The sequence below is a fragment of the Mytilus californianus genome, unplaced genomic scaffold, assembly GCF_021869535.1.
Source record: "Mytilus californianus isolate M0D057914Y unplaced genomic scaffold, xbMytCali1.0.p SCAF_9, whole genome shotgun sequence".
Taxonomy (NCBI): Eukaryota; Metazoa; Mollusca; class Bivalvia; order Mytilida; family Mytilidae; genus Mytilus; species Mytilus californianus.
The window spans coordinates 19,519,792-19,536,428 of record NW_026262745.1 but is presented as its reverse complement, the minus strand read 5'-3'; the positions used below and the strand labels follow the sequence as shown (position 1 = coordinate 19,536,428).

At 32.6% G+C, this 16,637-nt stretch overlaps 1 protein-coding gene across 1 annotated transcript; it reads left to right on the top strand.

Annotated features, from left to right (window-relative positions):
* The first annotated feature begins 5,043 nt into the window (after positions 1–5,043).
* Positions 5,044–5,949, top strand: LOC127715804 (galactose-3-O-sulfotransferase 2-like). The gene has a single exon (XM_052221942.1). The coding sequence runs from the start codon at positions 5,044–5,046 to the stop codon at positions 5,947–5,949; it is 906 nt and encodes a 301-aa protein (XP_052077902.1).
* The last annotated feature ends 10,688 nt before the right edge of the window (positions 5,950–16,637 follow it).

The following is a 16,637-nucleotide window of genomic DNA, read 5'->3' as shown; positions in this document are numbered from 1 at the left end:
GGAATATTTTTATTAATTTTTTTCCTCATTTTTGTTGAGCCTGCGATTAACAGCAAAAGTAGGCGAGACACTGGGTTCCGCGGAACCCTTACGAATTTTTTACATATATATATATATGAAAAGAAATATTTTAGTGCATGAATAGACTATTTTTGATAAATTTTAAGAAGACATTTATAACTTTCTATCAATTTATGCGTATAGAAAACTTTTTATTTATTATCACTTTATATTATATTTTTTGCAAAGGATTGGCACGTTCATTATGTACTATACTTTGCATATTCATGATAATAGTGGCTCCTTTTGACTGAGCAATCAAAACAACAGGCTTTTAAGTTATTGTGAAAATAAATTCCCTTGAGGCGGCGTAAAATTAGATTACGTGGATACTAAAAGGTAAAAAAGATCTCTGAAAGAATTGACCAGAATACAAGCTATATAGATATAAGAAGATGTGGTATTTGTGCCAATGAGACAGTTCTCCATGTTCCTTTTATCGTGCAATACTATCATGTATACAAATATTCCCCATTCTAAACTGAAAGACAGATGAGAGAATTAGTCCAACTTCTTATGGGAACCATCCGTGCTCCTCTGCTTGTCGACTTGGTATTTTATTCACACGAGACTAGTCTTGTACTATTTTTATTGTTTGTTATTATATGTTGGTTTTATTAGTTCACTGATGAAAATAAAAAAAAACGAGGGATGTTGAGGTTTTAAAAAAAACCTAGTATAACCCTGCCACATGTTTCTGTCCCTATCCTAATGCCAAATCTTAATCGTTTGTTTTGTTATTTGGAGAATTTAATGGTTGATGACAGAACTTTGATTGTTTTTGCTTAATTAAATGTTGATTCATTATTTTTCGTGGGTATTAATTTTTGTTGATTTCGTTGGTAAAGTAAAACCACGAATTCAAATGTTCAACGAAGTATTAATTTTCTATAGGCTTGTACACAACCTTTTGCAAAACAACGAAATCAAATCAACGAAAATACAACTTTTCCTCAATCCCCGAAAATTGGTACCCACGAAAATAGGTAAATCCTCAGTATTCGCAAAGTAAATCAACTCGGCACGACTTAAAAGCTGACATGTGTAAACATTTGTCTATTGATGAAAACTGTATGTTGCCCTCTATACATTATATTTGTCTTTTGATTATTTTTGTCATAGGGTTACTGCTTCATTGTCGTTATCTCAAAACATCTTCTTTTATTTATATTTATAAAGAGCCTTCTCATTGACAAGCCGAATGAAAAGAAGCCAGCATTATTATTTAACTAAATGTTCCGCTGTATAAATGATGTATTCACTTTGGTAAATTTGTTGATCACATATATCCCCTTTGAAACTAAAATAAAGTATACCACAGATAAAGTTACATTTGCTTCGTTTCTTAACTAACATCAAGAAATGACAAGGAAGTTCGTTTGCGTACTACATTGTATGACAAACGAGATGCTTTCAACTTTTCATGTTGTGAACTTTATATTTTTAGGTTATATCACTTGCATATGGATTGCATTTTCTATAGATATTCCAGAACTTGCATTTCATACGATGACTTCCTTGATACAGGGTTGCTGCTTACAAAGAACAAAGGGTTTCTTATGGCAAAGTTGAAGCCATGTCTTCGAATGTTGCAAGTACGTAATACTAATTTAGTTGGCCGTTATAGAATATTTGTGTCATAGATTATATTCCATTTGTCGTAGCCATAATCACGATCTAATTTCACGTGTATGACATCACCGAATGAGATTTGTCACCTCAATTTTTCTTGCTAAAGCAACACGAGCTAATCAGGACTGTTTCCCTTCTACAACGCACGAGTTCATCTGTTTCCTATTGTGGGTAATTTATAGCCCAATCTTTAATTTTCTATGTAGGATTTTTGTTGCAATTAATTTCATATCATGTCATTAGAGCTTGATATTTGGTATGTGACCACTAGTTAATCGTTTAAGACAGTATGGTTACCTCTAGATATACCGTGATTTTAATGAACGTGTTCAATTTAACTGCAGTCGCATTAACGATTACTTTGTTTCTTTTTTTATTCAAGCAATTTCCCTACATTTTTTTTAATTGCTTCATAAATTCTCCATACGTTTTTATATGCCTTTACTCCCATGTTTGAAGAAAATACTCTGAGCTTCCAATAGGAGTGGTTTGTATTTCTCAGATACACTTACTTCATAATGTTTAATTTTCTGATATAAATATTATGCTTTCAATACATTAAGCCAGCTCGCTCCTTTTTTGCCAAAGAAGGAATCAATTGTGCCAATGCTCCTTTTGTACCAATTTATTAATACGCCCCCCCCCCCAAAAAAAAACAACAAAAAAAAAAAAAAAACAAACAACCCAAAACAGTTGTTCCAATCGAAGTGTAAAACTGGTTTGTATTTTTTTAAGATGGCATCCATCGATCCTCTTTCATCCGAGATTTTGACAGGTAGGTTAACCCTGGCTGAATTAAAGTAATTAGTTAAACGATCTCTTTTTGGTATCCTATTTTGATAAAGGGTACAACTATATACTAGATGCACTGATCATTAGTGCGTACAGTACACATTGAAGAACTGTAATTTAACATTCTCCAGACTTACATGGTAAAAACAGAACACTAGATGAACATAATAACAATTAGTATAATCTTGAAAAGTGTATAGCTGTGCACAATACTTCGGGCATCATCTAAAAGTCCCATCAGGAAAGATTTCAATATCACTGGAAATTAATTTCAAGTTGGTTTCACAGCCTAGAATTCTCACTGTCAGAATCGTTAAATAGCGCAGTTCCTTTTTTATCTCTATGTTTAAACACAAAATGATTTATTCCTTTTATAATTCCCTTCTGAAAAGTGCTGTGTATATTCTTTGCGGAAGTTAGCATATTAGAACAATAAAACTGATTCAAGAAGAATAAAACAATTTAAAAAAGTGTTAACGGAACAAAACTATAGCTGATTCATTTCAGATTCTTTTGAAAAAAAGCGGTTTTTTTTTTCGGATTTGTGACATTGATTTATTTTTAATAAAACTTCATCACAACACTGCTCCGCATCAATACAACTTTGTCACATATTGTCCAGTTATTGACTAAATACATCTTTATTAATAGTGTTGGGTCGTAAGACTGTCAGTTTAGCCTGATAACCATTACAAGTGTGTAAATAATGCATAAATAAGAATAACACTAATAAAACTGTAAAGACGTTGGCAAATAAATAACGATAGAAAATCTTATTTAATATGGTAACAGATGAAAAGTGAAAAAAGTTCATTTTACAAATGACTGCAGAATGCTTTTAGTGTACTGGAAAAAATTGCTATCAGCATGGAAGTAAGTAAATTGTATAGTTTAAGTAATTAAATTATCTTCAAAATATTTAGATTCAATAAATGATTCGCCAATTAAACCGGCCTGTATCGCTCTTGGTTGAACAGTATTTTAAACGAAGCAGGATTGACGACGCAATGTTATGGACAGTGATTTTCCTAAGATCCCCTTGTACGGTGTGTATATTTCCCAAATCGTTCGCTATGCCCGTGTTTGTAGTGACGTTTTAGATTTCAATGAACGTAATATATCAATAACTGCTAAATTTTTAAGTCCGATATTTCGTTACCATAAATTACTTAAAACCTTTACTAAATTTTTTCATAGATACACATATTTGGTTTGGAAATTTGGCTGTACATATAGAAACCTTATTTATACAAACGTGATATCACATCCTATTTTTTACAGTGATGCTATTTTAGAGCCCCCTCCCCCCAAAAAAAAAAATCCCGGGGAAAAGGTGGGTGTATAGCTCGTAAATTTAGATAGATTTTTTATTTAATTTTAACACAATAAAACATAACTAATATGTATTGATATACGTATGAACACTTATGGTCCTACATCCTGCCAATATTCATATTTTAGCGTTGCACAATGTCATGCTTTTCGCCGACTGTTTATGACGTCTTTACAATAAATTCATTGGATGTGTACTGATTGATATATTTAAAACCTGGTTTTTTGTTAGTTGAAACTGGCTTTAAGCTGACTTTCGGTAACTGTGTGTGCTCTTGGGTCTGTACCTTGTTTTTGTCCTCATGTTAACGGTTATTTCTGATTTGTGCAGAGCAGATATGTCTTGATTTTTACAGTTTGTTCATGTGTTGTGCTCCTACAAAGCTGTCCCGCGATGACGAAAAAAAAAATCGATATTAATCGACTGAAATGATGCGACACATAACGATGATATAGCTAGATAAATATAAATCTGAAATCGTCAGTTAGTCATATGACAGTTAAACACTCAATAATTATGTCAGTTTAAGCGGTAACATATTTCAGGTATTATTCAATAATTTCTTTGGCTGTTTTATGGTAAAATATTCTTGATTATGCTAAAATTGTGTTAACTTGACCTTAATTTTTCATGAATGAGGTTGGATTAATTTTTACGCTATGGTCCAGATCTAAGCGACAGCAGGTTATAAGAGAATTTTATACAACCTTGCATATAAAACGAAGTTTCATGTGAAAGAAAGTCACCTTAACCTACAATTGGCGCATCAATATTACTGATATTCGTTTTTGATCGTTTCCCCGTATTGTCTGTAATAACAGACAAATAAGCAATTAAAAATCTACTTCACAATTTTTGTTCTAACACACTTGATCTTTAATATACTATTTTACAAATAATTAATTTTCTTTTTCAGGTTAACTGGAATATTTGCAATTGTGATCTTTGTAATAATACATAAATTAAATATAAATGTCAACTCGAAAATGCAGTGGGCGTCGCCTAATTTGGGCGGATTAGAAAAGAGGGCAATGTCATCAGAATCATTTAAAGCAATACCAGATCGATTCTTCCTTACAAGATCGTACACAGATAATATATCGAACGAATCGGCAAAGAACATATGCAATAAACAAAGAAATGTGATATTCGTAAAAGTTCACAAAACAGGAAGTACAACAGCATGGGGAATTTTTACAAGATTTGCACAAGCCAACAATTTAAACATGGTTCTTCCAAAGCGTGACAATGGCTCTATGTTTAATTATCTATCATCTAAATTTCTAAAATTGAAAGAAACAGTACTTCAGTTACCAAAAAATATGTCTTATAACATTCTTTGCAACCATGCAATTTATAATAAACAAGAATTTGAGAAGATTATGCCAAATGACACGGTTCGCATTGGTATACTCCGTGATCCATTATCAGTGTTCAAGTCTGCATTTTACCACTTTAACTTTAATAAAGTTGTTCTCAGGAAATTTCCAAATATAAAACGGAGTTTGCTTTTACACGAATTTATAGTGAGGAAGATATACCAAGATTATGCTATAGGGCGATCTTTTACAAATGGAATGTCATATGATTTCGGAATACCCAAATCGAAAATATCAAATACTTCGTTTGTTCTCGATTACATCCGAGAGCTTGATAAGGATTTCACACTTGTAATCATAACTGAACTTTTCGACGAATCTCTTGTTTTGATGAGAAGATATCTATGCTGGGATATACAAGATATATTATATCAACCTGTTAACAAAGGCGTATGGCGGAATACCGTCAAACCAAATCTGACAAGAGAAGATATAGACATTGTAAGGAATATCAACAATGCTGATAACTTACTGTATCAATTCTTCAAAACACGTCTCGAAAATCAAATAATTCAACAGAAGGATTCTTTCCATACCGAAGTACGACATTTTAAGAAAATTATATCTAATGTGCATAGATTTTGCAGAACTACCAAAAAACGTTCCTACACAATAGATAAATCAGATTGGAACTCTGAGTTCGTATTGACTCGTCTTTTCTGTAATCAATTAGTGACATCTGAACTGGACGTGCTTAGAAAAATGATAAAGAAAGCAAAACGAACCTTAGTACAAAAACAAAATTGGGTATAGATAAACAAAATTCACATAGACAAGATACGATTTGAAAGTCTATCGTTTTTTGAATGCATATTGTACAGTGGAAACCACAATACTGCACAATGGTGTTGACTCAACCGGTACACTTTCAGCTACTAAAACCATAGCAAGAAAATAATCAAAGAAGAATTATCATTAGGTATAGTGGATTTGATTTTTTCAATGATGTCGATTGCTTTAACGCTCATTTGCACGTGCGATTTCCCCGTCTCTAACAGCAAAAATCGCAATCGAAATTGATTGATATACAAAACTAATCAAGAGTAACAATCAAAATGTGTTTAAACTTGGAGAGCACAATGCCGACTGAAATCGTTTAGGACACTGCACTCTGAATGTTTATTTGAGTTGTTGGCACAGCCACTTGTCTCTAAGAAAATATCAGAGAAAAATGCCTGTTGTTGTTGTGGTGTTTTTTTTATATCCTTAAAACTCACCATAAACGCCGTAAAACTTTCCTAATACATGTATTTAGATTAAATCCAACAAGCTTAAAAAACAATGCGAAGAAAACCAAAGCAAAATTTTCCAAGATTATTTATTCAATATCATTTTGCATTTTAAAACTTTTTCTGATTATATATATATATATATGATTTAACGATAAAGGTATTTACAAAAAACTAATTATATATGCTTTATATAATGATAGTGATTTTTATCTACTATGTAGATGGACTGTATAATTGCACTGATAGCAAAAATAATGTCTACTAGGTAGACTGATGTCAAAACAGTTATGCTAATGTACTTTACTCTCCGTTAAATTTGAAATATTCAATTTTGATGAGTAAAATTTACAGATTTTGAATTTGTTTGTTTTTGTATTACATGCCATATAGTAGTTGTTCAGATTCAGTATCTACTATACTTTTTAAGTTATTTAACCGTTCTGTTCAGGTTATAATTGTAAATGGATAATCTGTTAAGGTCTAATCGGGAAGTTTTATTATATCCAAATACCGTTTCGATTCCTAACATCGCTGAAGAGACATTAATTGTCGAAATCCGGATATGGTGTACAAAAACCTTTGCACCTTTTTTTTGCGATATACCATCTTTTCTGCAAGTTTATTGTTTTCTGTTTAGTATTAAATTTATAATTAAGATCCATTTATTACATCGGTGATCCGTTTATTTGGCATCGCCAATGGCAGTCAGCAGGGTTTAAGAACATTTGTTGTTCGACCTGTTAGTCAAATGCGTTTTGTTAAAATATACTTTTTCATTTTTTCGGTCTTTTGGAAAATGTTGTTTGTGCTGTATTTAGACCCCTCTAACAAGAAATTTGTTTTGCATGCACACGTAAAGAAATTGCGGTTTTTATCAAACGCAATCATAGGTTTGAACGTTGTTTTCAATTTAGACTTGTTTATATTTTTTCGTTTAAGTTTGTATTATATTTGCCTTCGGGTTTATATGATCCGTTCATCCTATTTTGACTCTTCAAAATTCAAGAGTCTATCCTAAATTGAGGTAAATTATATGGCCTTCCAAATACCGTTTCGATTCCTAACATCACTAAAGAGACATTTATTGTCGAAATCCGGATATGGTATACAAAAACCTTTGCACCTTTTGTTTGCGGTATACCATCTTTTCCGCAAGTTTATTATTTTCTGTTTAGTATTAAATTTATAATTAAGATCCATTTATTACATCGGTGATCCGTTTATTTGGCAATCGCCAATGGCAGTCAGCAGGGTTTAAGAACATTTGTTGTTCGACCTGTTAGTCAAATGCGTTTTGTTAAAATATACTTTTTCACTTTTTTTGTCTTTTGGAATATGTTAATTGTGCTGTATTTAGACCCCTCAAACAAGAAATTTGTTTAGCATACACACGTATAAAAATTGCGGATTTTATCAAACGCAATCATAGGTTTGAACGTTGTTTTCAATTTAGACTTGTTTATATTTTTTCGTTTGGGCTTGTATTATATTTGCCTTCGGGTATAAATAATCCGTTCATCCTTTTTTGACTCCTCAAAATTCAAGAGTCTATCCAAAATTGAGGTAAATTGTATGGCTTTCCAAATACCGTTTCGATTCCTAACATCACTGAAGAGACATTAATTGTCGAAATCCGGATATGGTGTACAAAAACCTTTGCACCTTTTGTTTGCGGTATACCACCTTTCCCGCAAGTTTATTGTTTTCTGTTTAGTATTAAATTTATAATTAAGATCCATTTATTACATCGGTGATCCGTTTATTTGGCAATCGCCAATGGCAGTCAGCAGGGTTTAAGAACATTTGTTGTTCGACCTGTTAGCCAAATGCGTTTTGTTAAAATATACTTTTTCACTTTTTTTTGTCTTTTGGAAAATGTTGTTTGTGCTGTATTTAGACCCCTCTAACAAGAAATTTGTTTTGCATGCACACGTATAAAAATTGCGGTTTTTATCCAACGCAATCATAGGTTTGAAAGTTGTTTTCAGTTTAAACTTGTTTATATTTTTTCGTTTGACATTTCAACATTGATACCAATGCTCCAGCCATGAAATTATGATAAAGGGACACAATAAACAAAGACACTTGTCGGTTTTCTATCTGCCTGTATCAATCTGGTCAACCTTCATAAAATGACAGATCACGGCTTTTGTGATATGAAACACGGTGACCCTGCATTCATACTTTTGAAACGGACTTATCGACGATGTCATAATCATTATAATGTTTGAATCGAAGTTGATAAACTTTGGCCAAAACTCACCACTTGGAACTTTAAACTTAAAGTGGTAAAGTTGAGGTAATTGTGACATCACCGAATTGGTGCTTACCATTGGGCAACACGACGGTTAATCGAGCAATAAAAGGGCAGACATTTTTTTCTGCATATTGATATTGTGACACAGTGAAGTACTAGTATTTCATGACAGAAAATACTTACGCACACTTGACAAAACACAAAGCCAAAGAACCGCATGTTTATTCCTGTTCATCATTTCAAATTCACAGTAACGCCTTCGAGACGGAAATGGGGTTAGACCCCACTTTAAGTTCTAAATGGTGCCTTGCACCGGTTTAACATATTAAGTATTTGCTAGGTGTTGCTAACGAGCGGATACAATGAAGAACACAGAAGTTGGAAAATGACCACAAACCGCTACGGATAAAGACAAAACAATGTATTTCATAATTGTCCGATAAAAAATGTATCGGAAAAGATTTAAACATTTGTATAGTTGAAAAATTAAAGCGTTTACCAAACTTATATTCATTTCATATTATTTTATCACTTTTTGACTTCAAATAATATTAATTGGAAATTACCAAATCATTAATTTTTTTTCATTGTCAAAGGGAAATAACCCTGTTTCCCTGTAGTTCTCGTAGTGTTGATCAGTTTACAAATCTCATATCCTCTTTAAACTACAATACCAGTATTTTTACTCTATAAAATTATTTATGATTCTTTCAGTACTCTTTTCTGGTACACATCGGATGGCTGACAAGGGGACAACTTAGCCATGTGCTTCCATTGGTTACTTCAGAGTAATATGGTAACTTTCCTTTGGGAATGAAGAAATACTTATTGTGTTTTTTTTAAATTCTAACAATATTTTATCAGCAGTTGTACAAAGCGGTATGGGTTTTTCTCATTGTTGAAGGCTATGTGGTGACCTATAATTGTTAAGTTCTACGTCATTTGGTCTCTGGTGTAGAGTTGTCTCATTGGCAATCACACCACATCATTGCCTTCGATGTATTACCGTCAAATTTCGGTTAATATATATATAGTGATTGCTAATTGACACCATTGTCACTGTGCGATTTGTGTCATTCGATTATGATATTCAGCCAAGCAAAATTTGTATTAGTTCTTCAGTCACCGTTCGTTTCTATAACTTGAGAGTTGAAGAATCAATATCGAGATTACGTCTGGTGCGATTGTTATTTTTCATAAACGATATGATTCCATAGGTTGACTGTAGTATGAAAAAAGGTCATCCTTGGATTTCTCTCGTTCCGACGGTAAAGGGCGCCCGTTTGACTGTGTGGGATGTATAAATACACAGTCACATTCGTCGTGTAAAAAAAAAGATTCCACGCTCAAAAAGGAGGGGTCAATTAAAAAAGGAAGTATATACGCTCATTAAAGAACCATAGCAACAACTCTCCGTGGGGTCCGTAGGTGTCCTGTCTCCTAATGTCTTGTCATTATCCAACCCGATTAATATAGTCGTTATATTTTTCTGCTCTATGATTGCTACATTAACACCCTCGCAAGTATGAGATTAAGGAGAGGGACTGAATTATTCGGGTTAATCTTTATCCAACATATTTTCATTTTTCACTGGCTGCCCTTATTTCCTAATTTAAGGAGAGGGACTGAATTATTCGGGTTAATCTTTATCCTACATGTTCTGATTTTTCACTGGCTGCCATAATTTCCCGCCCTTTATCCCAGACAACGCTCCATTGCATATCTTACCTGTTGTATCATTGTTAATTTGTTCTCGATCTGAATATGCATGAAATATTTGCCACTGGACTTAAAGTAAACAGCAATCAATCAGTCAATTAATCATAAACGAAATGAAAAAGTTTTATAAGTATAATTCCACCCATTATCTCTGCAGAGTTTTGTTCAATTTGTCATAAAGTGAAAACAAAAAGTAATCGAAGGACAGCGGACAATGATTGGCTAATAACAGAGGCTAAGGAATGAAAATTACTCTTTAGAAGTCAGTTAGTGCGTTCGAAGCATTTTGTTGGATTAACCTTCATTAAGAAATCTCAATCCCAATATTAGAAAGCCAAAAGCATGTATAAAATCAAGAACACGTAAGTTTTATGACCAAAAGGAACATAAATAAAATTAGCCAAATTGATTTTAAGTAAACTTTGCCCGAGGGAGTATGAACCTTAGTTTCATAGTAACTCGTTAATTTATTAACGGAGTATTTAAGAAAATTATGTTTTATATCATGTTAGGTCCGACGCACTGACTTACTGACCATGAGCCGATGATACCATCGGAAACCAACAGTCCACTGGCAGTGGTATTGACCCAGTGCTAGTAAATGACTATAACAGTTCATAAAATTTGTGTCTTCGAAGCGCGTATCTGGATTTACATTCATCAAGTGCCAAGTGAAGAAATCCATTACATCTTAGAACAATATAGTTTATATTGATATATAAATTAGAAGGGTTTCAAAAAGCGAAAATCACAGTCTCTCAAAGTTATTTGTCACCGTAAATTGCTTTGTAAAGTTATATGTTTTTTTTTATTTCTGAAGTTTTGGTCATGATCATACATGGGGAGTATTAATCGTAAAATAAAACCCCACTTTATACAAGGTAAATGAAGTTTCTGATTTTCAAATATACATAAATTCAGATCAACCCAATATCATGGGTACAACTACTACTAGTAGGTGGAGAATCCCCAATGTCTTTTGTACGGTGACATATGGTTGGAACTCCCCCCTTTTTAAACGACTTGCATGTGTTAGAACCCCTTATAAAAATGGCTGGATCCGCAAATCTATGCTGCATTCAGAAGGAAATCTGCAGTAAATGTTTTGTCAATGTCATCTGAGCGTTTATTCGATTAAATTAATTGAAACCCGAGAGGAATTATTTTTCCATATGTACCTGGCCTACACAACAACTGTTAAACTTTTGAATTTTAGCTTTTCTTTTTTATAGTGAAGATTCTGATCAACTTAAAGTTTGATGGTAAAAAAATTTTCTCTATCTTTCACCATTTTCAAATGCTTTCGATGTTTCCATTTTGTTATTTCTCAAATTGTAGAGTAATATTTTCAAACAATTGAATTAAAACTTTGAAACTTTATTTAAAAAAAACTCACAGTCGCATTAATTGCTCAACATGAGAACATGGATATATAACATAGATACAGAAGAACAATATGAAATAATGATACAATACAGACATACATACAATTCATATACAACAATACAATACAGACACACTCTAGAGTAATAAAAAAGATAGATGTTATGAATCATATAGAAAATTCGCGGTTATTATAATTAAACTATTTGAATGAAAAGTAGTACCAATATACATCTGCATGGTAAATGTTTGTATAAATTCCTTTATACAGTTAATGTATGATTGCTTGGATATTATGGGAACATTTCCTAATAATATTATCATACATCTTATGAACTGATTGGTTAGTTGTCGACAAAAACGTTCATGTGTGGGAATATTAGCCCATCTACCAGTTTTAATGGGAAATTTAATGTTGGATGTACGCAATTTGCATATAATTTGTCTAATTTGTTTATCTGAGAAAGTATGGTTCTGATTTAAATTGTGAATCAGAGGAGGATTTAGAGGGTTTTCCAAGGGGCCCGGGCCCCCTTTTGTGGGAAAAATTTGTTTGATTATTTAGGGAATCACTGAAGCATGACTGGAGCGGGCCCCCTCTTAGGCAGTCAGTGCCCCCCTCCCCCCTTATGAAAATTTCTGAATCCGCCACTGTGAATACAGTGCCCCCTCGATGAGTTATACTTTTGGGTGTACAAATTTTGGATAAATTGATCTTGACAATGTAATCTCTGTTTAATATAATCTCTGTTTAATAGAGATTTTTAACTATTCTTCCGGCTAGCCGGAACAATAGATACTCCGTTAATAGTATGTTTATGAAACTCCGGAATGACGCCTTCTTGGTTGTGCCATATGTTACTAATCCTGTGTCATCAAAAATACTTTAAATATAGGTAACCCATTTAATATCTTCATTGAGAGTCTTCCCTTGCGTATAATATAATTGATTTCCTGTTTTAATATAGATACAAGAAGATGTGGTATGAGTGTCAATGAGACAACTCTTCATCCAAGTCACAATTTGTAAAAGTAAACCATTTTAGGTCAAAGTACGGCCTTCAACACGGAGCCTTGGCTCACACCGAACAACAAGCTAACGGGCCCCAAAAGTGACTAGTGTAAAACCATTCAAACATTCATACACAAGACAATTGTATTGATGTAGACGAAGAACCTAAGTTTATATTATGTATATTTTTCAAACAGTTAATATAGTAATACGAATTCTTAGAGCGTGGATAATGCATGAACAGAGAAACTATATATTATACAGAAGAGTTCATATTTTATGGTAATATTCTTTACAAAGCACAAAAATGTCGGCATTCACCTCAAAAGCTAACCAAACCTTTAAACAGACTTATTCGGAAAGGATATAGTTACGATACTGTTGTCAAGTCATTAAGGATTGCATATTTTGGTATTAATATTGATTCACTCATCGGGTCTTTGCATCGGAAATAAACACATTTATTCTAAAACCAGTTGTTGGCATGATACGGGTTATGTTCTTCTCATATATTTTATGATGGTATGATACTAAACCCCTAACGGGAGGGATTGTACTTGATTTTCATATGATGACGTTATAATCTTTCAATCAGTTTAATTGAGGTCTGGAGCTGGCATGTCAGTAAGTGCTAGTAGCTTTTGTTCATTTATGACATCGGACTCGGACTTCTTTTAAACTGAGTTTTACTGTGCGTATTGCTATGTGTTTCTTTATTCTACATTGGCTAGAGGTATAGGGGGAGGGTTGAGATCTCACAAAACATGTTTAACCCCGCCGCATTTTTTGCGCCTGTCCCAAGTCAGGAGCATCTGGCTTTTATTAGTCTTGTATGTTTTTAAATTTTAGTTCATTTATATGTTTTGGAGTTTAGGGTGACGTCCATTTTCACTGAACTAGTACACAATTTTATTTAGGGGCCAGCTGAGGACCACCTCCGCGCGCAGGATTTTCTCGCTGCATTGAAGACCAATTGGTGGTCTTCGGCTGTTGTGTGCTCTTTGGTCGGGTTGTTGTCTCTTTGACATATTCCCCATTTCGATTCTCAATTTTAGTATTGGTTTGGTAAATGTTTGAAACTCAATCTCTTATTTATGTATTTTTTTTTCTTTCCTTATAAACATCAAGTAATTCAAAAGTCACAGATAAAAAACATAAACAGATTACAAAAACACGCTTAAATGATACTGATATTTTTTGGACTAAGGTATAATGCACTATTTTTATTGTGTGTTTTTTTTTAAACTAATTACTAGCAAGCATTCCTTCAATCCAGGCAACAAGTGTACAGTCACAAATAGGTATGTTCTATGTAAAATTGCTTGCTTTAGATGTAGATTCTGTATAGTGAATATTGTTTCACTTTCTTAAGTGGCAATCGCATAGAGTTATGTTCTACTGTACTTTCTTAAGTAGCAATCACATAGAGTTATGTTCTACTGTAAATTCAGAAATTATTACAATGTTTTTATTATTGCGAAAAATGCGACAGGGTTATAATCGCAATAATTTAAACTCGCATTTTGAAATTTTTTATATGAATTAAACAGAATTTTTCTCAATATCGCAAAAATTAAAATCGCATTTTAGTCTCAAATAACAAAATCGCAATAATAAATGAACGCAATAATTTCTGAATTTACAGTATGTAAAACTTGAATTTGCTTAAGATGTAAATTCTTGATTTTTTCAAAGTGAATTTTGTTTCACTATCTAAGATATATGTGGTCTTCTGTGTATAAAATGGTTTCAGCCCTTTTTACTCCACACTCTTAACATGATATCAAAGCAACAAGGTAAGCTATTTTAACGATATGATCGCTTGGTCTATTTTTTGGACTCAAAATATTTGATGTAATTTAAAACCTTTTTTTTATATTGTAGGACTTTAAACATACATTTTCACAACTGTCAAATACTAACCAGCTATAGACTTCACCCTGTTATTTACTCTAATTTACCAGTCGACCTTTACATCTATCCATTGTTTATCAATCGAAAGAAATAATTTACGACAAAACATTCAATTGGAATTGAAAGTAATTTACAAAGCACACAGAAAGAGTTGAATTGTATTAAATGGTCTTAAAGCTTAATTTAGATGATAGATTCAAATCGGGCTTTTGATAAACGGGTAACCTAGGTATGTATATAAATGTTTGAATACCATCCTAAAACGTCAAATTTTTCATTTATTCATTAAATAATCCCCGCATTTACAAGATAATTGGTTCACTTTGGGTAGCAAGTCGCACTTGCAAAGGCCAATAATATTCTCGGGTTTGTTGTTTATTATTATTTGTACTCATATAGATGCATTATGTTTCCATAGTCAAATAATCCTTTTGCATTATTTGACGTATAAGCTTTTTTAAAGAAATAACTTGGTCCCAAGACATGTTCCTGGAACTATCGGACAAACACAACTGTTGTGTAGTTCAAAAGTAGAAATTAAGATCAGCACACAAATTAGACACATCGGTCTTTATTGCTATATTAGTTATCACTCGTTAGGGTAAAAAAAAATATGTAGTTAATCTTTTATTCCGTTGTTTGTGGCGAAACATACAATATCATTTTTGTAATATACTAATCATATTCTTTTTCACTCTTCATCTTGATGTTCTATCATTTATTCAGAACTACGGCCAGAAGAAATTTTTCTGTGCTGCTTGAAAACTACATCTCAGTAACCGGGTGCCTGTCAGAGTACTAGGACGGTCCTAACATTATCCTAATTTATTCCTCTGATATGTCTTAGGACAGCGTCGATGAACAGCCCACTGAGTTTACCGATTCAGTCTTAGAAAAAAGAAGGTTTAAACCATTTGTTGCGGAAAAAATATATTCCAAAATTTCTACGTTTAATAATTTCAACAAGAATAAATATATATATATGTATGTTGGTCCAATGCTTAGAGAATGGCATTCAACGCACAATTCTGATAAAAACACCATTCTATTCCACTTGCCCCCAAAGATAAATACTAGAAGCAAGTTTCATCCAATTAGCAATTTTAAATAGCGATACTAGTAATCAATTATTATAATACGAAAAAATATATAAAAGTTTAAAATTGTTAATCGCTAAATGCACATCTTCCCACGATTACATCTATTTAATAAGAAAAGGTTCACATGTAAATCAACTTCATAATATTCTTATATTTTTGAACCAGGAACCCATACGCTATCACGTACAGTCCAATAAAATGCTTTAAACGCTCGTAAAAATGATAACATTATCTCTTTAAACAAATGCTGAGAGTAACATCCACGAATAATGTGCGAATATTGACAAATAAACCTACAAATCAAAACAAATACGCGATAAAAGAAAGAAAAACCAATATGTATGTATGTATGGCCTTAAATCATTCACATAAATAAGTAATATATAAAAACTTTCAATCTTATCTATCATATTTATAATTGATTCGGCTCTCCTGTATTCAAGAGAAATAAATATAAATTCGAATTGCTCGTATAGTATACTTGAAGGAAGTGCAAAAGGAGAAAGACACTTCTTATTTTCGTTATTAAGCAGAGGATTAATTATAATTGATATACTATCAATTCAAATTATTTTTTATTAATAACCATGTATCTACAATGTATAAAAGCGATATTATTTGTTCAGCTAGTTTCATCCGTTCAAAGTCAGCAGTGCCTTCAAGGATGTAAATGTTCGGCAAAGGTAACGATTTGTGCATTTACCCAAATTAGCGGAGTTCCAAACAATCTTCCGACAGCAATCACAGCTTTGGCAATTTCAGGCAGTGCATCTAGTCCGAATTCATTTGGGCATCTTAGTCCATCTACGTTTTTATCTTCCAGA